Genomic DNA, 17,880 nt, shown 5'->3' with positions numbered 1-17,880 from the left:
CTAGGAGTGCTGTTTAATTTTATTTCCTCTGAAAGTATATCTTAAGCATATCTTGTCTCACATCTTGCAGAATTTCTCAATGGCTGCTTCTCCAGCCTTCTCTCTTAGAGAGCAGAGTGCCTGAGCCAATGAGGTGCTGCCGTTCTGTTTCCATAGCAATAAAAGAAACAAACCTTCCCTTCCATCTCCCAAGGACAAACCTCACAACGCAAAGCCCACGTCAACAGTCTGAATGAAGGGGTGACTTTCTGCTCTAGTTTGACTTTCATTGCAATACTGAAAGACTCAAACTGGATTGTCTTTAGAAGGGAAATTCATGCTCATGCCAGGTCAGCCTTTGTAAAAGACTTTGACTGTATTCACTGGAAGCCTGTCTCTCTGCAGCACACATACCATGGATTTTCTGCTCTGGCATTTCAATCACTTGGAATGACCACTGAAGTCTCAAGTTCTGGAACTCTCTGGATTTGACCTAGAATGAATTCTGATTTTGTGCTGGTGCGAAACAGTTTCTCTATAACCTTGTGGTGTCTTTAAGACCCTTGGCTTGGAGAGGAACCACATGGGAAAAACAAATCTTTGGGCAGTCCAAGGTAAGCCCTTTGGAAAGATGTTTCATATAATTTTTTTCTGGAGGCTCAGCTGGCTCACTGGTGACTACAGAGTCACCTGTTGGCACATTCGGTCCACTGATCCTCAGGTAAAATCATCAGGGAGAGATATAGGAAAGGAAAATAATGAGGAGAAAGAATCCTAACCCCATCACCACCACACACACCCCTATATTTAGAGCCATACAATGCGCATCAAGCCACTCTGTAGGCAGTAGATCTATCTATGCTGATATGGAAATATCTATTAGATAGCCTGTTATATATTTTTTTAAAAAAGCAGAAATGGTGTAGTGTGTAAAGTATGTTCTCAGTTGTGTAAAAAATTTTAAAGATTACAGAACATTTCTGGAAGGATAACCAAAAAGCTGTTAACAGTGATTCACTCTTGGGAGAGTACAGAGGTAGAGGGCTGACGTTTAGCTCGTATGCAGTTATTGATATAGTGAAATACTACCATACTGGTTGTGCATATACATTGTTCAAGCCCCTCGAATGCCCTGACTGCCACCTTGGTTACCCCAGCACCTCCCCTGGCACCCCCATACCTCCTCAGGATTCAGCAGGTAAGGGTTTAATACCTGGCATGGGGATGGGAGAGGGTCCTCCACCCTGTTCCATCCCTATAACCCTTGACTATTCTGATTGTTCCATAGTCTTGTCTTACTGGTTGTTAAATATTTTGAGTGTCATCCCCACGAGTATTTGGAGGGAGAGGCCTTTACTTTTCAAGAGCAAAAGAATATGCACCAAGCATTGGTGAAAAAAGGAAAAAACCAAATGTTCATCAATATAAAACCGGCTAAAAATATAAACAGGTACATTCATAGAAGACAAATTTACAAAGTCATGATGATATAGAATCAAATCTCAGGCTTGTTTTAAAGATTTGTCTTAAGTATAATTAAAATTATAGGTTTGCTTTTAAAATAATCTAGTGTTAGAAAAGTGGGCTGAGTATAGATGAATGAGAGTAGCCACAAATTGCTAATTGTTGAAGCTAGGTGATGTGTGAGTTCACTGTACTCTTTTCTCTACTTTTGTACATTTAAAAAGTCTCTCCAGGGGCTTCCCTGGTGGCGCAGTGGTTGAGAATCTGCCTGCCAATGCAGGGGACACAGGTTCGAGCCCTGGTCTGGGAGGATCCCACATGCCGCGGAGCGGCTGGGCCCGTGAGCCACAATTACTGAGCCTGCGCGTCTGGAGCCTGTGCTCCGCAACAAGAGAGGCCGTGATAGTGAGAGGCCCGCGCACCGCGATGAAGAGTGGCCCCCGCTTGCCACAACTAGAGAAAGCCCTCACACAGAAACGAAGACCCAGCACAGCCATAAATGAATGAATAAATAAATAAATGAATAAATTTAAAAAAAAAGTCTCTCCATAGTAAACATAAGTTTAAAAATGATTATATGATAATACTATATATATATATATATATATATATAGTTACTGACATTAAAAGAAGCTCATGACATTGTTTTAAAAAGTCACATCTAGAATGTAAGTAGAGTTTGTTCTCATTTATGGAAAATTATATAAATCTGTTTCTTTAGAGAGAATTCTAGAAGACATTAATCAAAATATTTTCAGTGGTCATCTCTAGATGTTAGTATTTTGGAGAATTTTTACTTCCTTAGACTCTTCTGTGTTATGATTTTCTTTACAATAAGCATATTTCAATTTAACAGAAACACAAAAATAAACCTATTCTCCCACAAATTTAGAAATAAAAGTTTCTGTAAACAAAATGCCACTGGGGTTCATAATATTCATAAACTCAGTTACCAGTTTTTGAGAATGTAATGTATGCAAGGCAGTGTGCCAAGAGCTTTCCTGACATGGTCTCGTTCCATGTGCACAACAGCACAATGAGGAGGCATGAATTTTTGTCCCCATTTTGCAGATGAGGAAACTGAGACTCAGAAATGTGAAAGTACATCTTTTGAGGTCCCACAGCTGATAAGTGGAGAAGCTTCCATGCAAATCAGACCCATCTGATTCCAAAACCCAAAGAAAATTTTAGTAAAGAATGTTGTGGAGGGGGAAGAAAAATCATAATTCTGACATTCTGGCCCAATTTTCATTTTTAAATATATTCTTTTCTAACCCTTGTCCATATTGGTACAAACTTTTACATAATTGTATTCACTGCATAGACACTATTTTCTATCTTGGTTCATACTCATTTCTTCATGTTTCCACAGGCTTTAAAGTGGTCAGTTAAAATCTATACAGGGGGGCTTCCCTGGTGGTGCAGTGGTTGAGAATCTGCCTGCCAATGCAGGGGACACGGGTTCGAGCCCTGGTTTGGGAAGATCCCACATGCCACGGAGCAGCTGGGCCTGTGAGCCACAACTACTGAGCCTGCGCGTCTGGAGTCTGTGCCCCACAACAAGAGAGGCCGCGATAGTGAGAGGCCCGCGCACCGCGATGAAGAGTGGCCCCCGCTTGCCGCAACTAGAGGAAGCCCTCACACAGAAACGAAGACCCAACACAGCCAAAATAAATACATTAATTAATTAATTAATTTTAAAAAAAAGAACTATATTAAAAAAAAAAATCTATATAGGGCTTCCCTAGCAGTCCAATGCTAAGTCTCTGCTTCCACTGCAGGGGGCACGGGTTCGATCCCTGGTCTGAGAACTAAGATCCAGTACGCCACGTGGTGCAGCAAAAAAAACAAGAAAACAAAAAAAACTATATAAACTCCACTGAGTGGTTGTACCATAATTTACTTATGCATTTTGGTTTTTTAATTCTAATTTTTAATACTATCTATAACATTGTAATGACTGTTACATTTTCACAGTTTTACTTGTGGAGCTCCTTTGTCCTTGTTGACTGCTCCCTGTGATTAGAGCCACCCAGTTTATTAGTCAGGTAACAAATATTTATCAAATACCTGTCGTGGACAAGTTGCTTTGCCAGGCTCCCTGGGGGCACAGAGAATGGCATGGTGGAGCCGGGCCTTTAAGAACTGTTCAGTCCAGATGGGCCGACCAGAAATGGAATAGGGAAGGCACTTGCTGGGAGTTGGCCTGCCCCAGACTCTCACTTCTTGCCCCTGGGACTCCTCTAAACCCCCAAGTTCAGGATCGGCCCCATTCTCACAGGAAGCAGATACAAGGTCCTAAACAGAAGCAGAGCTTCTGTCTTACTACTGCTGCAGGCTCCTCTCAGATTCTTACCTGAATTCTAGCCCCCTGTGGCACCATCTTCTCACCTGGGGTGCTCCACCCCACCTCCTTCCCTTGTCTCCCTGAGACCTCCTGACCAGGGCCCCAGCAAAGGGGAACACGGACAGCTAGATAAAGTGGCCCTGTCACCTGGTCGTTGGGCCAACATTCTCCATCCCACACCCACCCCCAATCTTCCAGTGCAGTCACAAATCACTTTTTGGTTAAATCAATATTAAGCGTTTACATTAATATATATGAGTGTGTTCCTTACTATGATTTTATTTACTTTCTTATGCAATATTTGTTAGCCTGCAGTAATTATGCAATTTTAATTTTCTTAGGAGTCTATGTTTCTATTTTTAACTTTTCCCCAAATTTTCTGTTTCCTGTTACAAGTGCTCTGTAACAAACTACCACAAATTTAGTGGCTTAAAACAGCAGTTTATCTTTTAGTTCTGAAGTCAGAAATCTGAAATGGGTCTCACAGAGCTAAAATCAAGATGTTGGCAAGACTTCGTTCCTTCTGTAGGTTCAGGGGAGAATCATTCCCTTGCCTTTTCCAGCTTCTAGAGGCTGCCCACATTCCTTGGCTCATGGCCCCTTCCTCAATCATGCCTACTTGGCCATTTTCTTCTCTGACTCTGACCCTCCCACCTTCCTGTTAAAAGAACACTAATGATTACCTTGGGTCCACACGGATAATCCAGATAATCTCCCCATCTCAAGATCCTTAACTTCAGTATCTTGGCTGTTATGAATAATGCTACAATGAACATAGGGAGGGTGCATATATCTTTTCAAATTAGTGTTTTTGTTTTCTCCGTATAAATACCCAGAAGTGGAATTGCTAGATTGTATGGTAGTTCTATTTTTAACTTTTTGAGGACCCTCCATACTGTTTTCCACAGGGGCTGCACCAATTTACATTCCCATGAACAGTGCACAAGGATTCCCTTTTCTCCACATCCTCGTGAACACTTGCTACTTGTTGTCTTTTTGATGATGGCCATTCTGACAGTTGTGAGGCAATATCTCATTGTGGTTTTGATTAGCATTTCCCTGATGATTAGTGATGTAAGCATTTTTTCATGTGTCTGTTGCCCACCTGTATATCTTCCTTGGAAAATTGTCTATTCAGGCCCTTTACCTTTTTTTAAAAAAAAATTATTTTATTTATTTATTTATGGCTGTGTTGGGTCTTCGTTTCTGTGCGAGGGCTTTCTCTAGTTGTGGCAAGCGGGGGCCACTCTTCATCGCGGTGTGCGGGCCTCTCACTATCGCGGCCTCTCTTGTTGCAGAGCAGAGGCTCCAGACGCGCAGGCTCAGTAGTTGTGGCTCACGGGTCTAGTTGCTCCGTGGCATGTGGGATCTTCCCAGACCAGGGCTCGAACCCGTGTCCCCTGCATTGGCAGGCAGATTCTCAACCACGGCGCCACCAGGGAAGCCCCCTTTACCCATTTTTTAATTGAATTGTTTGGTTTTTTTGCTACTGAGTTGTGTGTTCTTTTATATTTTGGATATTAACTCCTTATCAGATATATCGTTTGCAAATATCTTCTCCCATTCAGTAGGTCGCCTTGTCGTCTTGTTGGTTTCCTTTGCTGTGCAGCCTAACGACCCATCAACAGATGAATGAATGAAGAAGATGTGCCATATATGTACAATGGAATATTACTCAGTCATAAAAAAGAATGAAATCTTGTCATTTGCAACAGCATGAATGGACCTAGAGGCTATTATGCCAAGTGAAATAAGTCAGAGAAAGACAAACACTGCATGATTTCACTTCTATGTGGAATCTAAAAAACAAAACACCCTTTTTCACTTTTGCAAAAATTCTAGTATATTTTTAGTATAACATTTCTAATTCTAATATAACATTTTAAAATATTTTAGTTATCTACATTGTTTTTAAACTCAGTTTCCTGCCAATCTTGCCATATGACTCCTTAACCAGCCAAGCAACTCTGATTTATTCTATTCTGATAACACACTCTATTGGCCTTACCTGTATGAACGTGAGTTATTTTCAATAAAAACTTTAATAATTACTTTAAAACTTAAAAATAAAAAATAAACAACAAAACAAATGAACAAACAAAACAAAACAGAAACAGACTCATAGATATAGAGAACAAACTGGTTGCCAGAGGGGAGAGGGGTAAAGAGTTGAGCAAAATAGATGAAGAGGATCATGAGGTACAAATTTCCAGTTATAAAATAAATGTCATAGAATGTAATGTACAGCCTATGGAATATAGTCAATAATACTGTAAAAACTTTACAAGGTGACGTGGTTACTAGACTTATCACGATCAGTTTGTAATGTATGTAAATGTCAAATCACTATATTGTATACTGGAAACTAATATAATATTGTATGTCAACTATACTTCAATAAAAAATAAACTAGAGGGGAAAAAAAGCATGGTTGGGGGGGAAAATCCTTAATCACAGCAGCAAAACCCCCCTTGGCATGTAAGGTAACATATTTACAGGTTCCAGGGATTAGAACATAAACTTTTTTGCTGGGGAGACATTATTTGACCTACCATGTGCTCCAACAGATCTGTCAAATACCCATCAGGATCATCAGATAATCTACCAGTTCCAATCCTGAGTCTTAGGGAGCTTTCACCTGGAAATTGGTTCCTGCTGGTCTGTACGCCCTTTGCAGGCACGTAGGCTGCAGGTTCCTATGGAAGCTACGTGAGGGAGTTACGGTGCCAAGCATGTACTGACATCGCTTGTGCCATATCGTCTCCTCTCTCATTCTCTTTGTTTCTGTGGAATTAAATCTCTTTTAATCTCTACTCTCATTTTCGTGGGGTTCTGGAAAAGAAAGAAGATAAACAAGTGTGATCAAGGCTCCATGTTTATCTGACAGTTGTCTTTCACGCAAACCTTCCTAACAGGGCTTTTTGTTTTTGTTTTTGTTTTTATGGAGTCAAGAAAGAAGAGTTTTGACTGTGTAATTCAGGCAGGTGACCAGGAAAGAGAAATCGAAAGATCTGCTTGCACTATAATTTGACTAACAGACCTGATTTTCCAGAAAGGTCTATGAAGGACCTGCTGCAGGGATTTCTCTTTGCTTTAGAGACAGCTAGTGTGACCTGATGGAAGAGGAAGTGCTTAGGAGTCAGATAGACTTGTGTTTGTTCCCAGCTTTTCAGCTTGCTACCTCCGTGACCTCTCTGAGCCTCACTATAGTCGTCTGTAAAGTTGGCATAACAGTAACCGATCACTTATTGTGGATCTGGCTCATAGTAAGCACTCAACTACATCAAACGTGACACTGCCTTCAAGTCAAGTCTCCTAGGTGGCAAGGGGTGAGGTGTTATTCTATAGTCAAGACCCTGTACCACATCGACAACTTCCAGAATCTGTCATCTGTGCTTTTTGGGCCTTCCCTGGGTTCTTCCCAATTTGTCTCTAAGTACTGTTGCTCTGACTCTGAACACTGTGACTCTGCTGCTATTTTCCCATTTCAGCAAGGGCCTCCTGACCTAGCAGCCGAGGCGGCCCCTGACCTGCCATGTACCCCAACCCTCTCGTCTACTGCACCTGCTGGGATCCCTGGAACTTGGGACCACGGAAACTAACCGAGACCCCTCAGCCACCAAGAAAGACCTCCCCAGTGAAGTCCAAGTAAGGATTACCTGGGATGGAGTGGAGCCTGGGGGCTTGGGCTGCATTACAGCCATCTTTCTCTCCCAAGATTTCCGAAACAGTCAACCTGGCAGCAGAATCCCAAGAGGGCCAGAAAGCCCAGCTTTCCACAGCCTGTAGGCTGCACAACGCTCTTGGCAGTGCTGCCGGCGCTGAGTGTCATTTTCAGTGAGGAAGTCTCAGAATTAGCGCAGCAGGGAAGGGGCCCATGGCAGCTGGCTCTCCATGGGGGACGAAGAGCTTCTAGAACTAGGGGATGAGTTGTGCTGCTGGCCCGGGAGCCCCTGGTCCATGAACAAGTGCCAAGGCCTTCAGCCTGAGGTTCCCCAAGATCGTCCTGATTTTAAAGATTCCCGTTATCAGACCATATATTCCACTTTGGGTTCACGGTGGGGATCTCCCTTACCGGGGAGTGCTAAACCTGGTTTCTGAATTTCCAATCTTCTCTTTCTCGTTATTTCCTTTTTCACTTCCAGGCTAACTCCTCTTCCTCCAGCTTCAAAAAACCAAAATTATGCCCAACCGATAACAAAATCTGTTGTCGCCCCAAAGTAAGTATTTTTATGTCCATGGGACAGGGACGGTTCAAGGTATGGGAATAAAATAATCTCCCTTCTTGGCCTTCACAGACCTTCCTGACTTGAGCTAACTGCTGCCAGGTATGTCAGAGAAATGCCAGAACCTGCTGGGATTCCCCCCAGACCTCAGCTCCTACAAGTGGGTTCTGTGGTCCTCTGACCCCACAGCTTTCAAGGTCGCTTCAAAGGAGCTCTCAGTGGAAGTGCCCCAAAAAGCCATTCCCTGCCCTAAAAGGGCACGATGCCCGATACACTTCCTTGGCAAAGAGCCTCCCTTGGATTTATGGTGCTGACTCACCCTTCTCCCGATTACCATGTCTAAGGTTTTCTGTAGCTTGCAGCTCTGTTTTTACTCATCAATTAAAGTTTTTAATCCATATTTATAAGCTTAGATGTGTAACTTAGCTTTAGGCCTTTGCATGAATCTTTGTGTTCTATTTATTTATTTATTTGGAAAATTTTTATTGAGCACCTATTATTTGCTATACATTGAGTCAGGTGCAGGGGGACAGCAGTGAACACGGCAAAGTCTTCACTCTCAGGGACTCACAATGACCATAAACATGTTAATCCATCCAAGGTCTACAAGTGCTACGAGGAAAAATAACACAGGCATAGGGAGGAGGGGATGGTGAGGGTGGGATTGTTATTTTATACAGAGAAGTCAGGGCAATCCCTGTGTAAAAAGCCAGCAGGAGCCGCTTTGGCACCTCGGGCAAGCACTCTTGGCCAAGGGAACAGCGGGTACAAAGGCCCTGGGTGGGAACTTGCTTGGCACGTCTGATCTTTTCCTGGAAAGCAAAGAGGCCCATGTGGGGGGAGTGCAGGAAGTGAGGAGACAGTGTTGGGAAATGAGCTCAGAGAAGCAGCAGAGATGCTGAATGTAGTCGGCAGAATAATGACACCACCCCCCACCCCCGCCCACAAAGAAGTCCATGTCCTAATCCCTGGAAACCACCACTTTGTTCTGTTACTTGCCAAGGGAAAATTAAGATTGCAGATGGAACTATGTTGCTCATCAGCTGACCTTGAGATGGACAGATCAACCTGGATTATCCAGGTGGGCCTAACGTCAATGTAAAGATCCTTACACATGAAAGAGGAAGTCAGAGTGTCAGAGAAGGAGACGTGATGATAGAAACAGAGGTTGGAGTGATGCCATTGTTGGCTTTGAAGATAGAGGACAAGGCCACTAGGAACGGGGGCAGCTTCTAGGAGCTGGAAAAGACAAGGAAATAGATTCTCCTCTAGAGCCTCCGGGAGGAATACGACCCTGCCAACACCTTGATTTTAGCCCAGAGAGACCCATTTCACACTCTGCCCTCCAGAACTATAACAAGCTGGTGTTGTTTTCAGGCACTAAACTTATGGTAATTTGTTAGAGTAACAGTAGGAAACTCATACAGTAAACTGTGCTGGCCACTATCAGGACTTTGGCTGTTACTCTGAAAGGGATGGTGTATTCGCTGCTAGGGCTGCCATAACAAAAAACCCCACAAACTGAGTGGCTTAAGCAACAGAAATTTATTGTCTCACAGTGCTGGAAGCTGGAAGTCCAAGGTCAAGGTGCTGGCAGAGTTGGCTTCTGGTGAGGGCTCTCTCCTCGGCTTGCAGATGGCTGCCTGCCTGCCGCCTCCTCACCTGGTCTTTCCTTTGTGCCTGCACACCCAGGGGTCTCTCTGTGTGTCCTAATCTCTCTTGCAAGGACATCAGTAAAATGGGATTGGGGCCCACCCTAGTGGCTTCATTTTAACTTAGTCACCTCTTTAAAGGTCGTATATCCAAATAAAGTCACATTCTGAGACAGCAGGTGTTCGAGCTTCAGCCCGGTGAATTTGGGAGGTTGGCGGGGTGGGGTTGGGGGGTGATCTTTTAGCCGGTAACAGATGGGAAGCCATCAGAGGATTCCGAGAAGGGTGACCCCATCCACCTTACATTTCATGTCACCACATCAGAAGCTAGTTACTCTTATTCAGCTCTTTCAACGTCCCGGGTAAGCTCGCTTGTAAACACTCTTGTGACATTTGAGTACCTGATATCATGCTCATGTTTCTGTAACTGAAAACAAAAATTAATTATAATCAGGGTTAACGCCAGATCTCAGGATAGTAACACTTTGCTTGTCCTGAATTCATTTAAGGGGCACTTTCAGGATCGCAGAGCACCATTTTCTAGTGTAAACACGAAGGCAGGTGTGCAGACAACACAGATGTCACTTAAAAATGTGTGCATCGAAGATTAGACACTGTGCTCATAGGAGAGCGCTTGGGATCTTCATGCGAAGTCTCTTGGCCTTGCTTTAGCAATAGTTCTGCTCTTAGACTAGTGACGGATTGATTTCCCACTTTTTTACTGCCCACCATTTCATCACAATCTGTGTACCAACGATCCCTGGACCCTTAAATATTCCCTATTTCCTGAAGTAGACTATTTTGAGAGATGAAAGGGATCGCAGAGATCCCCCAGGTAATGTCACTTTTTACAGATGAGTGGCAGGATCAGGGTGCAGCTCCTAAGCTTGGAACTTTTCTTTGCTCTCCGGTTGCTTTCTGAGCACACCTTTCTCTTGCAGAATGAAAATCCATTTAGGAAAACATGAGGAGAGCAATAAATTACCTTGTGTGAGTAAAAACGGGAAGCGGGCAGTGGGGCTAACATTTATTGTGTGCAGGCTTGGATCTTTTACACATGTTTACCTCATCGAATCTGTGCAATGATCCTCTGAGGAGGAACTGTAATTACTGCATTTAATGTGTAGCTGGTAAGCGGCAGAACCAAGACTTGAACTCAGCTCAGCCAGACCCCAGAGAGGGCATTTAATTACCTATTTCTGCTGCCTTGTGTAGGGTGAGAAGAGTGTCTCAAGGAAACCAGACGGTGACAATCAGTACAGGCCAGGGTAGAGCTCATGCCCAGATGCAGGAAACCCTCTGCTGCACTTGGGAACCCGCAAAGGGTGGGGGAGGGACCGTCAGGACCCCTGAGAAGAGCAGGGATGGGAGGGTGCTGGAGAAAGAGGTGGGGACCAAACCCAGAAGGACATGACACCAGCCTGGGAGTTTGGGCCTAATCCTTTTTGTGTCTGGGAGGCTTTAGGGGGTCTGACACGGGCACAGGACCAGGTCAGATTTACATTTTAGAAAAAAGACCCTCCGGTGGGATATTATTGGTGCTTTTTACTGCTTTCTGCTTTTGTCTATTTTCCTCGCCCTTCTCCCCCTGCCCCAGCTCTCTTAATGCAAGGATCACGCAGTCCCCTAATGGTCAGGAAAAAAAAATAAACAAATATGCAATAGCCCTCCAGGTGGAGAGGATGATGAACTTTAGGGGAGCCAGACTGAAGGCGGAGAGGCCAATTGGGAAGGGATCCCCAGAGCCAAGGAGAAAGATGACAGTGGCCTTGAGCCATGTCAGGGGCAGGGGTGCGGCAAAGAGAGGATGAGGTCGAGATACAGTTAGGAGACAGCAGTGACAGGACTCGTGGGGCTGCAGGGGTGTCCTGCACAACTCAAGATGGTACATCTTATCCTGGACTATGCTGGCCGGTAGCCTGCCCAGATGAATGACTTGGTGTCTAGTGGGGTGTGGAGGAATTGACTTGAATGTTTTCTGGGTTTTTTTGTTTTGTTTTGTTTGTAACTGAACTAGGCATTTTCTCCTATGTTATTTTGTTTATTCCTCAAAAAAAGCCATTTGAAGAAGAGGTATTATCCTCATCTTCTGATAAGGAAACTGAAGCACGGAGATGTTGAATAACTATGGTTGGTGGCAGAGCCAGGATTTAAACTCTGGCCCATCTAATTCCAAAACCTGAGGGGTTTCCACAATGGCTGGCCGCCTCCTGGCCTCTGGCCATGAAGGAGAACGCAGAGGAGGATGTGGGCTGGGAAGCAGAGCGGTGGCAGGGGTCAGCGGTTGGGTTGTGCACATGCTGAATTTGAGAGGCCTATGGGGGCGCTCAGGAGCCAGCCGCGTCTTGCAGTTGGGTGCGAGGAGAGAGGTAAGCTGCGGGAGGGCACGGGGGGAACTTGGGACAGGGAATCCCACCTCACGTGTCTGTTTGTAAGATGTGAGTAGGGCGCTAGCAGAAGATTGGAGAAATCTCAGCACTCCAGGTCTGCAGCATACCTTATCTTCCACCTTGATGCCCAGGAAGTAATAAACATGTCACCTGGCTACCGCTTCGTTCGGAATAGAGAGCAGATTTCCGTCACCTTGGGAGATGAGATGTCTGATAGGAAAAAGCATTCAGAATCAGACAGCATGGACAAAGTCAGAATTTCCAGGTAATGTCCCTGGACCCACATCCAGCTCCTCAGCCCCACCCGGCCTGGCCTCAAGGACGAACCCCTTACTTGGGGCCCAGTTCACGGCGTCCCTTCACTCCTCAGCCTGGCGCCGGCTCCCCTCCACACCCACCTCTCTGCTCTGAGCCCATTTGAGTCAGGCAGACAGACGAGTCAGGCAGCTGATCTGGAGAATGATTGGGTGGGTGTCCCTCACACTGAAGGGGACTAGCTGTTTCTGGAGGTAATGAGTAGATGAAATGTTCATAAAATAGTCTGAACTTGAAGGGTGAGAGCTGAGAGTAAGGTCAGGGTTTCTGGGAGGCCAGAGCCTGCATCTCTTTTCCATTAAGTCGAAAGATACCACTTAGTTTACGCCTCTGAGAGGTGCAGCGTGGAAGGTTCTGGTCTGACTCCATCCCGGCTGAGCACGCTGCCACACCCTCTGTCATTCAAGACCCACCCACTCTCTGTCCTCCGGGACCATGTAAAGTCAGTCCCCACATCCTCTTCGTGCTACCTGCTAAACCTCTGATTCATATCTCCTCCTTCCCCATCTCCTCCTGCATCCTCTCTCTTCTTTCCTCACCCTCAGGAATCAAGGACCTCATCTCTGCTGCTCTGCCTGCCACTCTGTTCACTCCAGCTCAGCCAAACAGAGCTGAGTAAACTTACAGATTTCATGGAGTCCCCAGACTCAGAAACACAAAAATCCGTATATCTACTCTGAAATCCACACTCTTAAATCCCCTCTTTGTCCTGTTTCCGGCCCATTCCTTGTCTATGAGTCACTGTCAGCATCAATCCTATTCCTCCACCTAATTTCCTAATCCTCTGAATTTCTCCCTCCTCCATTTCAAGTATCTTTACCGAGTCAAGGTCAAATCCTCATAGATTTCTGGCATCCTCCTCTTTCCCTTCTAGTCAGTGGGTCACCAGACCACCCCTGCTCACTTCTGGCCAGATTCCCCAAAAGGGCTGCGTGTGAGGCTCAGCCACCCTACTGCCAAACTCCTTCTTCCAAACCACCCTCTGCCCCTACCCCCACCCCCCATGGTGATGGAGCAGGTGCAGGACATGGCCTGGCTCTCACCAGCCCAGAGCCAGCCATGCCCAGGGAGGGCCCTGACTGGCACGGCCTGGAAGCTGCGTGGATGACGGATTACTTGTCCCGCAGGACTGCTATCGTTACTGACCTAGAAGAACAGATCTCAGAGCTGACAGCGGTAATAGAGCAAATGAACAGAGACCATCGTTCTGCCCAAAAACTGGTGAGTGGTCCTTGAGTTAACCGACATCTCTTTGGGAAGGGGAAGGGCCAATAGTTTCAGATCACCTGCTACGTTCCAGGCAAGGCCAAGCACCTTACTCCTGGGAACCAGGCTGTCCAGGCAACAGCCCTGACTCCATCCTCATCCATAATCGCAAGAACTCAAGTCCCTCCTCCAGGCCTAACTCAATTTCCGGGAGTTCTCGGGGAGCCTCTGGCATGTTCAGTGCCACTGTCCTCTCCACACTAGGGGGCGCCAGCCATTTCCAGCAGGGCTGGCTGTGGCCTGTGCGGTGAGTTAAATTTCAGACCTTGCTGAGGCTCTTGGTAACCGCATCAGCGTGACCAGGACTTCAGTTTTGCTCAAAAGCTGCCCAGAAGCCTCCAGTACCACTTCCTGTTGCTGGTGAAACTGCCAAAACCCACTCTCCAGAATCTGCTGATTTCAGTTTGCACTCTTCGTGTTCCCTGGGGCTTCTGGTAACACTTCCTTTAAAATTCACCATTCGTTTTATCACGGGCTTTTCTTCTCCGCCCTAAGCAGAGGCGTCTGGTGGCCTGGACTGGAATGATACATCAGAGCAATCCTTAGATGTCCTCCCCTCTCCTCCCATCTCCTCCTTTCTCCTCCCCATCTCCCCATCCCCTCCTGCCACCAGCCCCTCCCCCGACCCCGCCTCGCTTGCCGTTACCGAACCCACGTGTGAAGGATGGCTTCCCAGCAGGCCAGCCCCTCGCCTTCTGATACACACCAGATGTGTCTGAATCCTATAGTGACCCAGCATAGGACTCAGGCTGAGACCTTCCCTTCTGAGGATTCATTCCTATACCTTCCTGAAAACCCTGCCAAGTTCATGGTCACCTTCTGCAGAAAGGAAATTGAGGCTCAGGAAGTTAAATAATTTGCATGAGATCACTCACCTCATCTGTGGTGGGTTACTGGGCAAAATGCACACTTTCAGTCACTGAAGCATCGGCCCTGCTGAAGACATATTTAGAGATTATTTCCATGGAGGGACCTCAGATTGTGATTCTTAAAATTCTCCCAGCTGTGAACACCCTACATTGTTGTGTGACTGTGCAGAAGGGGGTGTGTGCTGGCCCCGAGGTCTTGTCTCGGCTGGCGGTGTCTATTCCTCCTGAGGCACTGGCCAGAGGACCCGATGTGTGTGTTAGAAGGGAGGTTCACCTGGAACTGAGCACTTCCTGCCTCCACACTGGTTTTAAGTTCATCAAAGCAGGGTCTGAGTCTCAGGCCTCTTTGGCTCCTCCAGGTCAAGCCCTTTGCACAATAAACGATTGCTCAATTGAATTACGTATCCAAAAATCCAAAGACCATGATCTTGCAAAGAGATTACAGTCCAGCCAAAGAGACCAGACCTGCCCACAAAATAGTGAAAGGGATGGTTTCCATGCACCCTTTGTGAACTGATTACGTACCAGACAACATAGAGCGAGGCAAGAATTGTTCCGTTCCCTCAGTAACGATGTGCTCTCTGGCACTGCCGAACACAACGGGAGAGGCTTGGGGAGAGGGGCATACCCCATGAATGGGAAGACTTCTCAGAATTTGCAGGTTGGAGTGGGAGTGGGGTCCTCAATCCTGTCTTGTTAATGCCAGCCTCGTTTCTAGCTCTCCAATGAGATGGATCTCCGCTGTGCCGAGATGCAGAAGAACTTTGAAAGCAAGAGGAGGTACGCTTTCTGGCACAAGTTCTTGTGTACTGAAGGTCCTAAGGCTCCTGCATCCTTGCAGGATTTCAGTTCACTGGGATTTCAGACAACGTCAAATGGAACTGGGTGGCGAGGGGTAGGGGAGATAAGAGACATGTCTTTGGAGAGCAGGATGGTTTGATCTGAGGTCACTAAAATACAGCCCCGAGAAGGTTATTCCTGGCTTTGTAATTTCTCATCCAAATTTCATTTCAATTATAATCTCCCTTTCCGTTGATTGCCGAGAAGAGCCGTTTTTTGGTTCTCTAGGAGGTTTCCATGGTAAACTACTGTTGTTCTCAGCCTGGTCTCTCCCCACGCCCTTCCTCTTCCTCCTCTCACCTCTACTGTCCCTGGCTACTAGGTCAAGGTCTGGGCAAAATGGGAAGAAGTTATGGGAAGGGCAGGAGCCAGAGCTGCAGAGACAAACCAAGGGGAAGAAAAAGGAGGTGTGTTGTCTGTGAGAGTGAGAAAACCCACAAAGTCCCCTTCCACACCTCCTGCTGGGCACCAGAGCAGCCCCAGTAGTCCTGCTAGAGAGAGGTCTTCCTAAGTGTCACAAACTTGCTTTTTAAAAATTTTTTAAATTAATTGACTTATTTACTAATAGACTTTATTTTTTAAAGCAGCTTTAAGTTCACAGGAAAAAAGAGCATAAAGTAGAGAGAATTCCCACATACCCCCAGGCCCCATACCTGCACAGCCTTTTGTCATCACTGACATCCCACACCACCACGCGACGTTTGTTACAATCAATGAAGCCTACGCTGACACACAGCGTTATCCCCCAATGTCCACAGTTTACATTAGGATTCACTCTTGATGCTGTACATGCTATGGGTTTTGACAAATATTTAGTGACACGTATCCGCCATTATAGTATCATACAGAATAATTTCATTGCCCTAAAAATCCTCTGAGCTCTGCCTATTCATCCCTCTCTCCCCACTAACCCCTGGCAACCACTGATCTTTTGACTGCCTCCGTAGCTGTGCATTTTCCAAAATGTCACATAGTTGGAATCATACAGCCTGTAGCCCTTTCACAGTGACTTCTTGAACTTACCAATATGCATTTAAGGTTCCTCCATGTCTTTTCTTGGCTTGACAGCTCATACAGCCTTTTATTTTATTTTTTTAATATTTATTTATTTTATTTACTTATTATTATTATTTTTTATTTTTGGCTGCGTCGGGTCTCAGTTGCGGCACGTGGGATCTTCACTGAGGCATGCGGGCTCTTCCTTGTGGCACGCGGGCTTCTCTCTAGTTGTGGCACGTGGGCTCTGTAGTTTGTGGCACGCGGGCTCTCTAGTTGAGCCACGAGGGCCTAGTTGCTCTGCGGCATGTGGGATCTTAGTTCCCTGACCAGGGATTGAACCTGCGTCCCCTGCATTGGAAGGCGGATTCTTTACCACAGGACCACCAGGGAAGTCCCATATGGCCTTTTATTTTAACACTCCTCTTGAACACTGCCAACATCTGCCTCCTGGAATGGAGGCTGGAGAGACCTTGGGCTCTAAAATTATCCTGGGTGTTAATCAGCCCACAGTTTCCCAAAAGGACTGTAAGCAAAGACTGTGCTGTTGGGGGGCATCCATGGGTCCCTGATGTCTCCATGCAAAATAGTGGATGGTGAAAACAGGGATCTCCTCACCCTTTTCTGGATGGATGTCAGGAGAATGTGTCAGGAAGTGAGGGACCCGCAGCCTGCCCACCAGCTGCCTGCATGAGGGAGGGGAGGTGGGATCAGGTGAACTTTTCACGGATGACTGTGGCCTTCTCCTGGTGTCCCACAGGGAGCTCGAGGAGGCTCACGCAGCACAGCTCAGTGAGCTGGAGAAAAACTACAAAGCAGCCTTGAAGGCAGAGAAGTTGGCTGCCCAGGATAAACTAGGTACGGTTGGGACCTGGGAGAATGACCCTGATGAGGGGGCGGAGGCTGACACTGCAGATTTAGGGGGGAGGAACTCCCACGGCCATGGGTGAACTCTGGCTAGGTTTTCGAGGTTTCCTTCTCAAGCCCAGGAAGAGCAAGTGGTTGAGAATGAAACTGAAAAAAGGGAAACCATGTCAAGCAATGTCCTCCCTACCCCCCAGAAGTTAGAAGGGTCTGTGGCCAAGTTTTGGGGTCTGAGCAAGTCCCTTCATCTCCTTAAGTCTTAGTTTCCCAATCTGGGAATCAAGGACAAGAATACCTGCCTTTATCAGAGTGATAAGAATGTGAAAGCACTATTTAAAGTATATTTAAAAGGTCTACAAACGTAATACTGTTCCAATTCAACAAGTTTCCTCACCTGTAAAATGATGGTGTTTCATTAAATTCTAACGGGCTCACTATGATTTGTATGGCCTTAAAACCTGTAAGGGTTGTGTGGGCCATTTATCCCATTATTTATGCTGCCTTTGGGAAGGACAAAGTGTGTACCCTTCAGAATTCTGAGTTTATAAACTAATAGCCACAGGGAGAAGAATTTCTATAATCTCCTTCCGTTCTTTTACATTTTTAAAAGACGATATTTGTACCTTGCTGGTTTTCCAGTTCTCTAAAGAGAACATGTATTGTTTTCAAAAC

General features: G+C 45.9%; 1 protein-coding gene and 1 long non-coding RNA gene across 3 annotated transcripts in view; one reads left to right on the top strand and one right to left on the bottom strand.

Moving 5' to 3' along the window:
- The first annotated feature begins 509 nt into the window (after positions 1 to 509).
- FLACC1 (flagellum associated containing coiled-coil domains 1) overlaps positions 510 to 17,880 on the top strand; it is a 93,363-nt gene continuing 75,992 nt past the window's right edge. The window contains exons 1-8 of one of the 2 annotated variants that reach the window (XM_082397375.1): positions 510 to 593; positions 7,282 to 7,438; positions 7,936 to 8,010; positions 10,610 to 10,658; positions 12,190 to 12,323; positions 13,501 to 13,594; positions 15,227 to 15,288; positions 17,105 to 17,202. In XM_082397375.1, the coding sequence (XP_082253501.1) occupies positions 7,326 to 7,438; positions 7,936 to 8,010; positions 10,610 to 10,658; positions 12,190 to 12,323; positions 13,501 to 13,594; positions 15,227 to 15,288; positions 17,105 to 17,202 (625 nt within the window). In that variant the 5' untranslated portion in view covers positions 510 to 593; positions 7,282 to 7,325. Of the gene's footprint in view, positions 594 to 7,281; positions 7,439 to 7,935; positions 8,011 to 10,609; positions 10,659 to 12,189; positions 12,324 to 13,500; positions 13,595 to 15,226; positions 15,289 to 17,104; positions 17,203 to 17,880 lie in introns of those variants that run through there. The other variant, XM_082397374.1, reaches the window with a different exon arrangement.
- On the bottom strand, positions 12,163 to 14,224 carry LOC309631267. Its single transcript, XR_014246162.1, has 2 exons — positions 13,905 to 14,224; positions 12,163 to 12,268 (listed from the first exon to the last, which is right to left on the bottom strand). It is a non-coding gene; the product is annotated as an uncharacterized lncRNA (long non-coding RNA).

The sequence above is a fragment of the Balaenoptera borealis genome, assembly GCF_965194805.1.
Source record: "Balaenoptera borealis genome assembly, chromosome: 6".
Classification (NCBI taxonomy): domain Eukaryota; kingdom Metazoa; phylum Chordata; class Mammalia; order Artiodactyla; family Balaenopteridae; genus Balaenoptera; species Balaenoptera borealis.
This window is presented reverse-complemented; position numbering and strand designations above follow the sequence as displayed.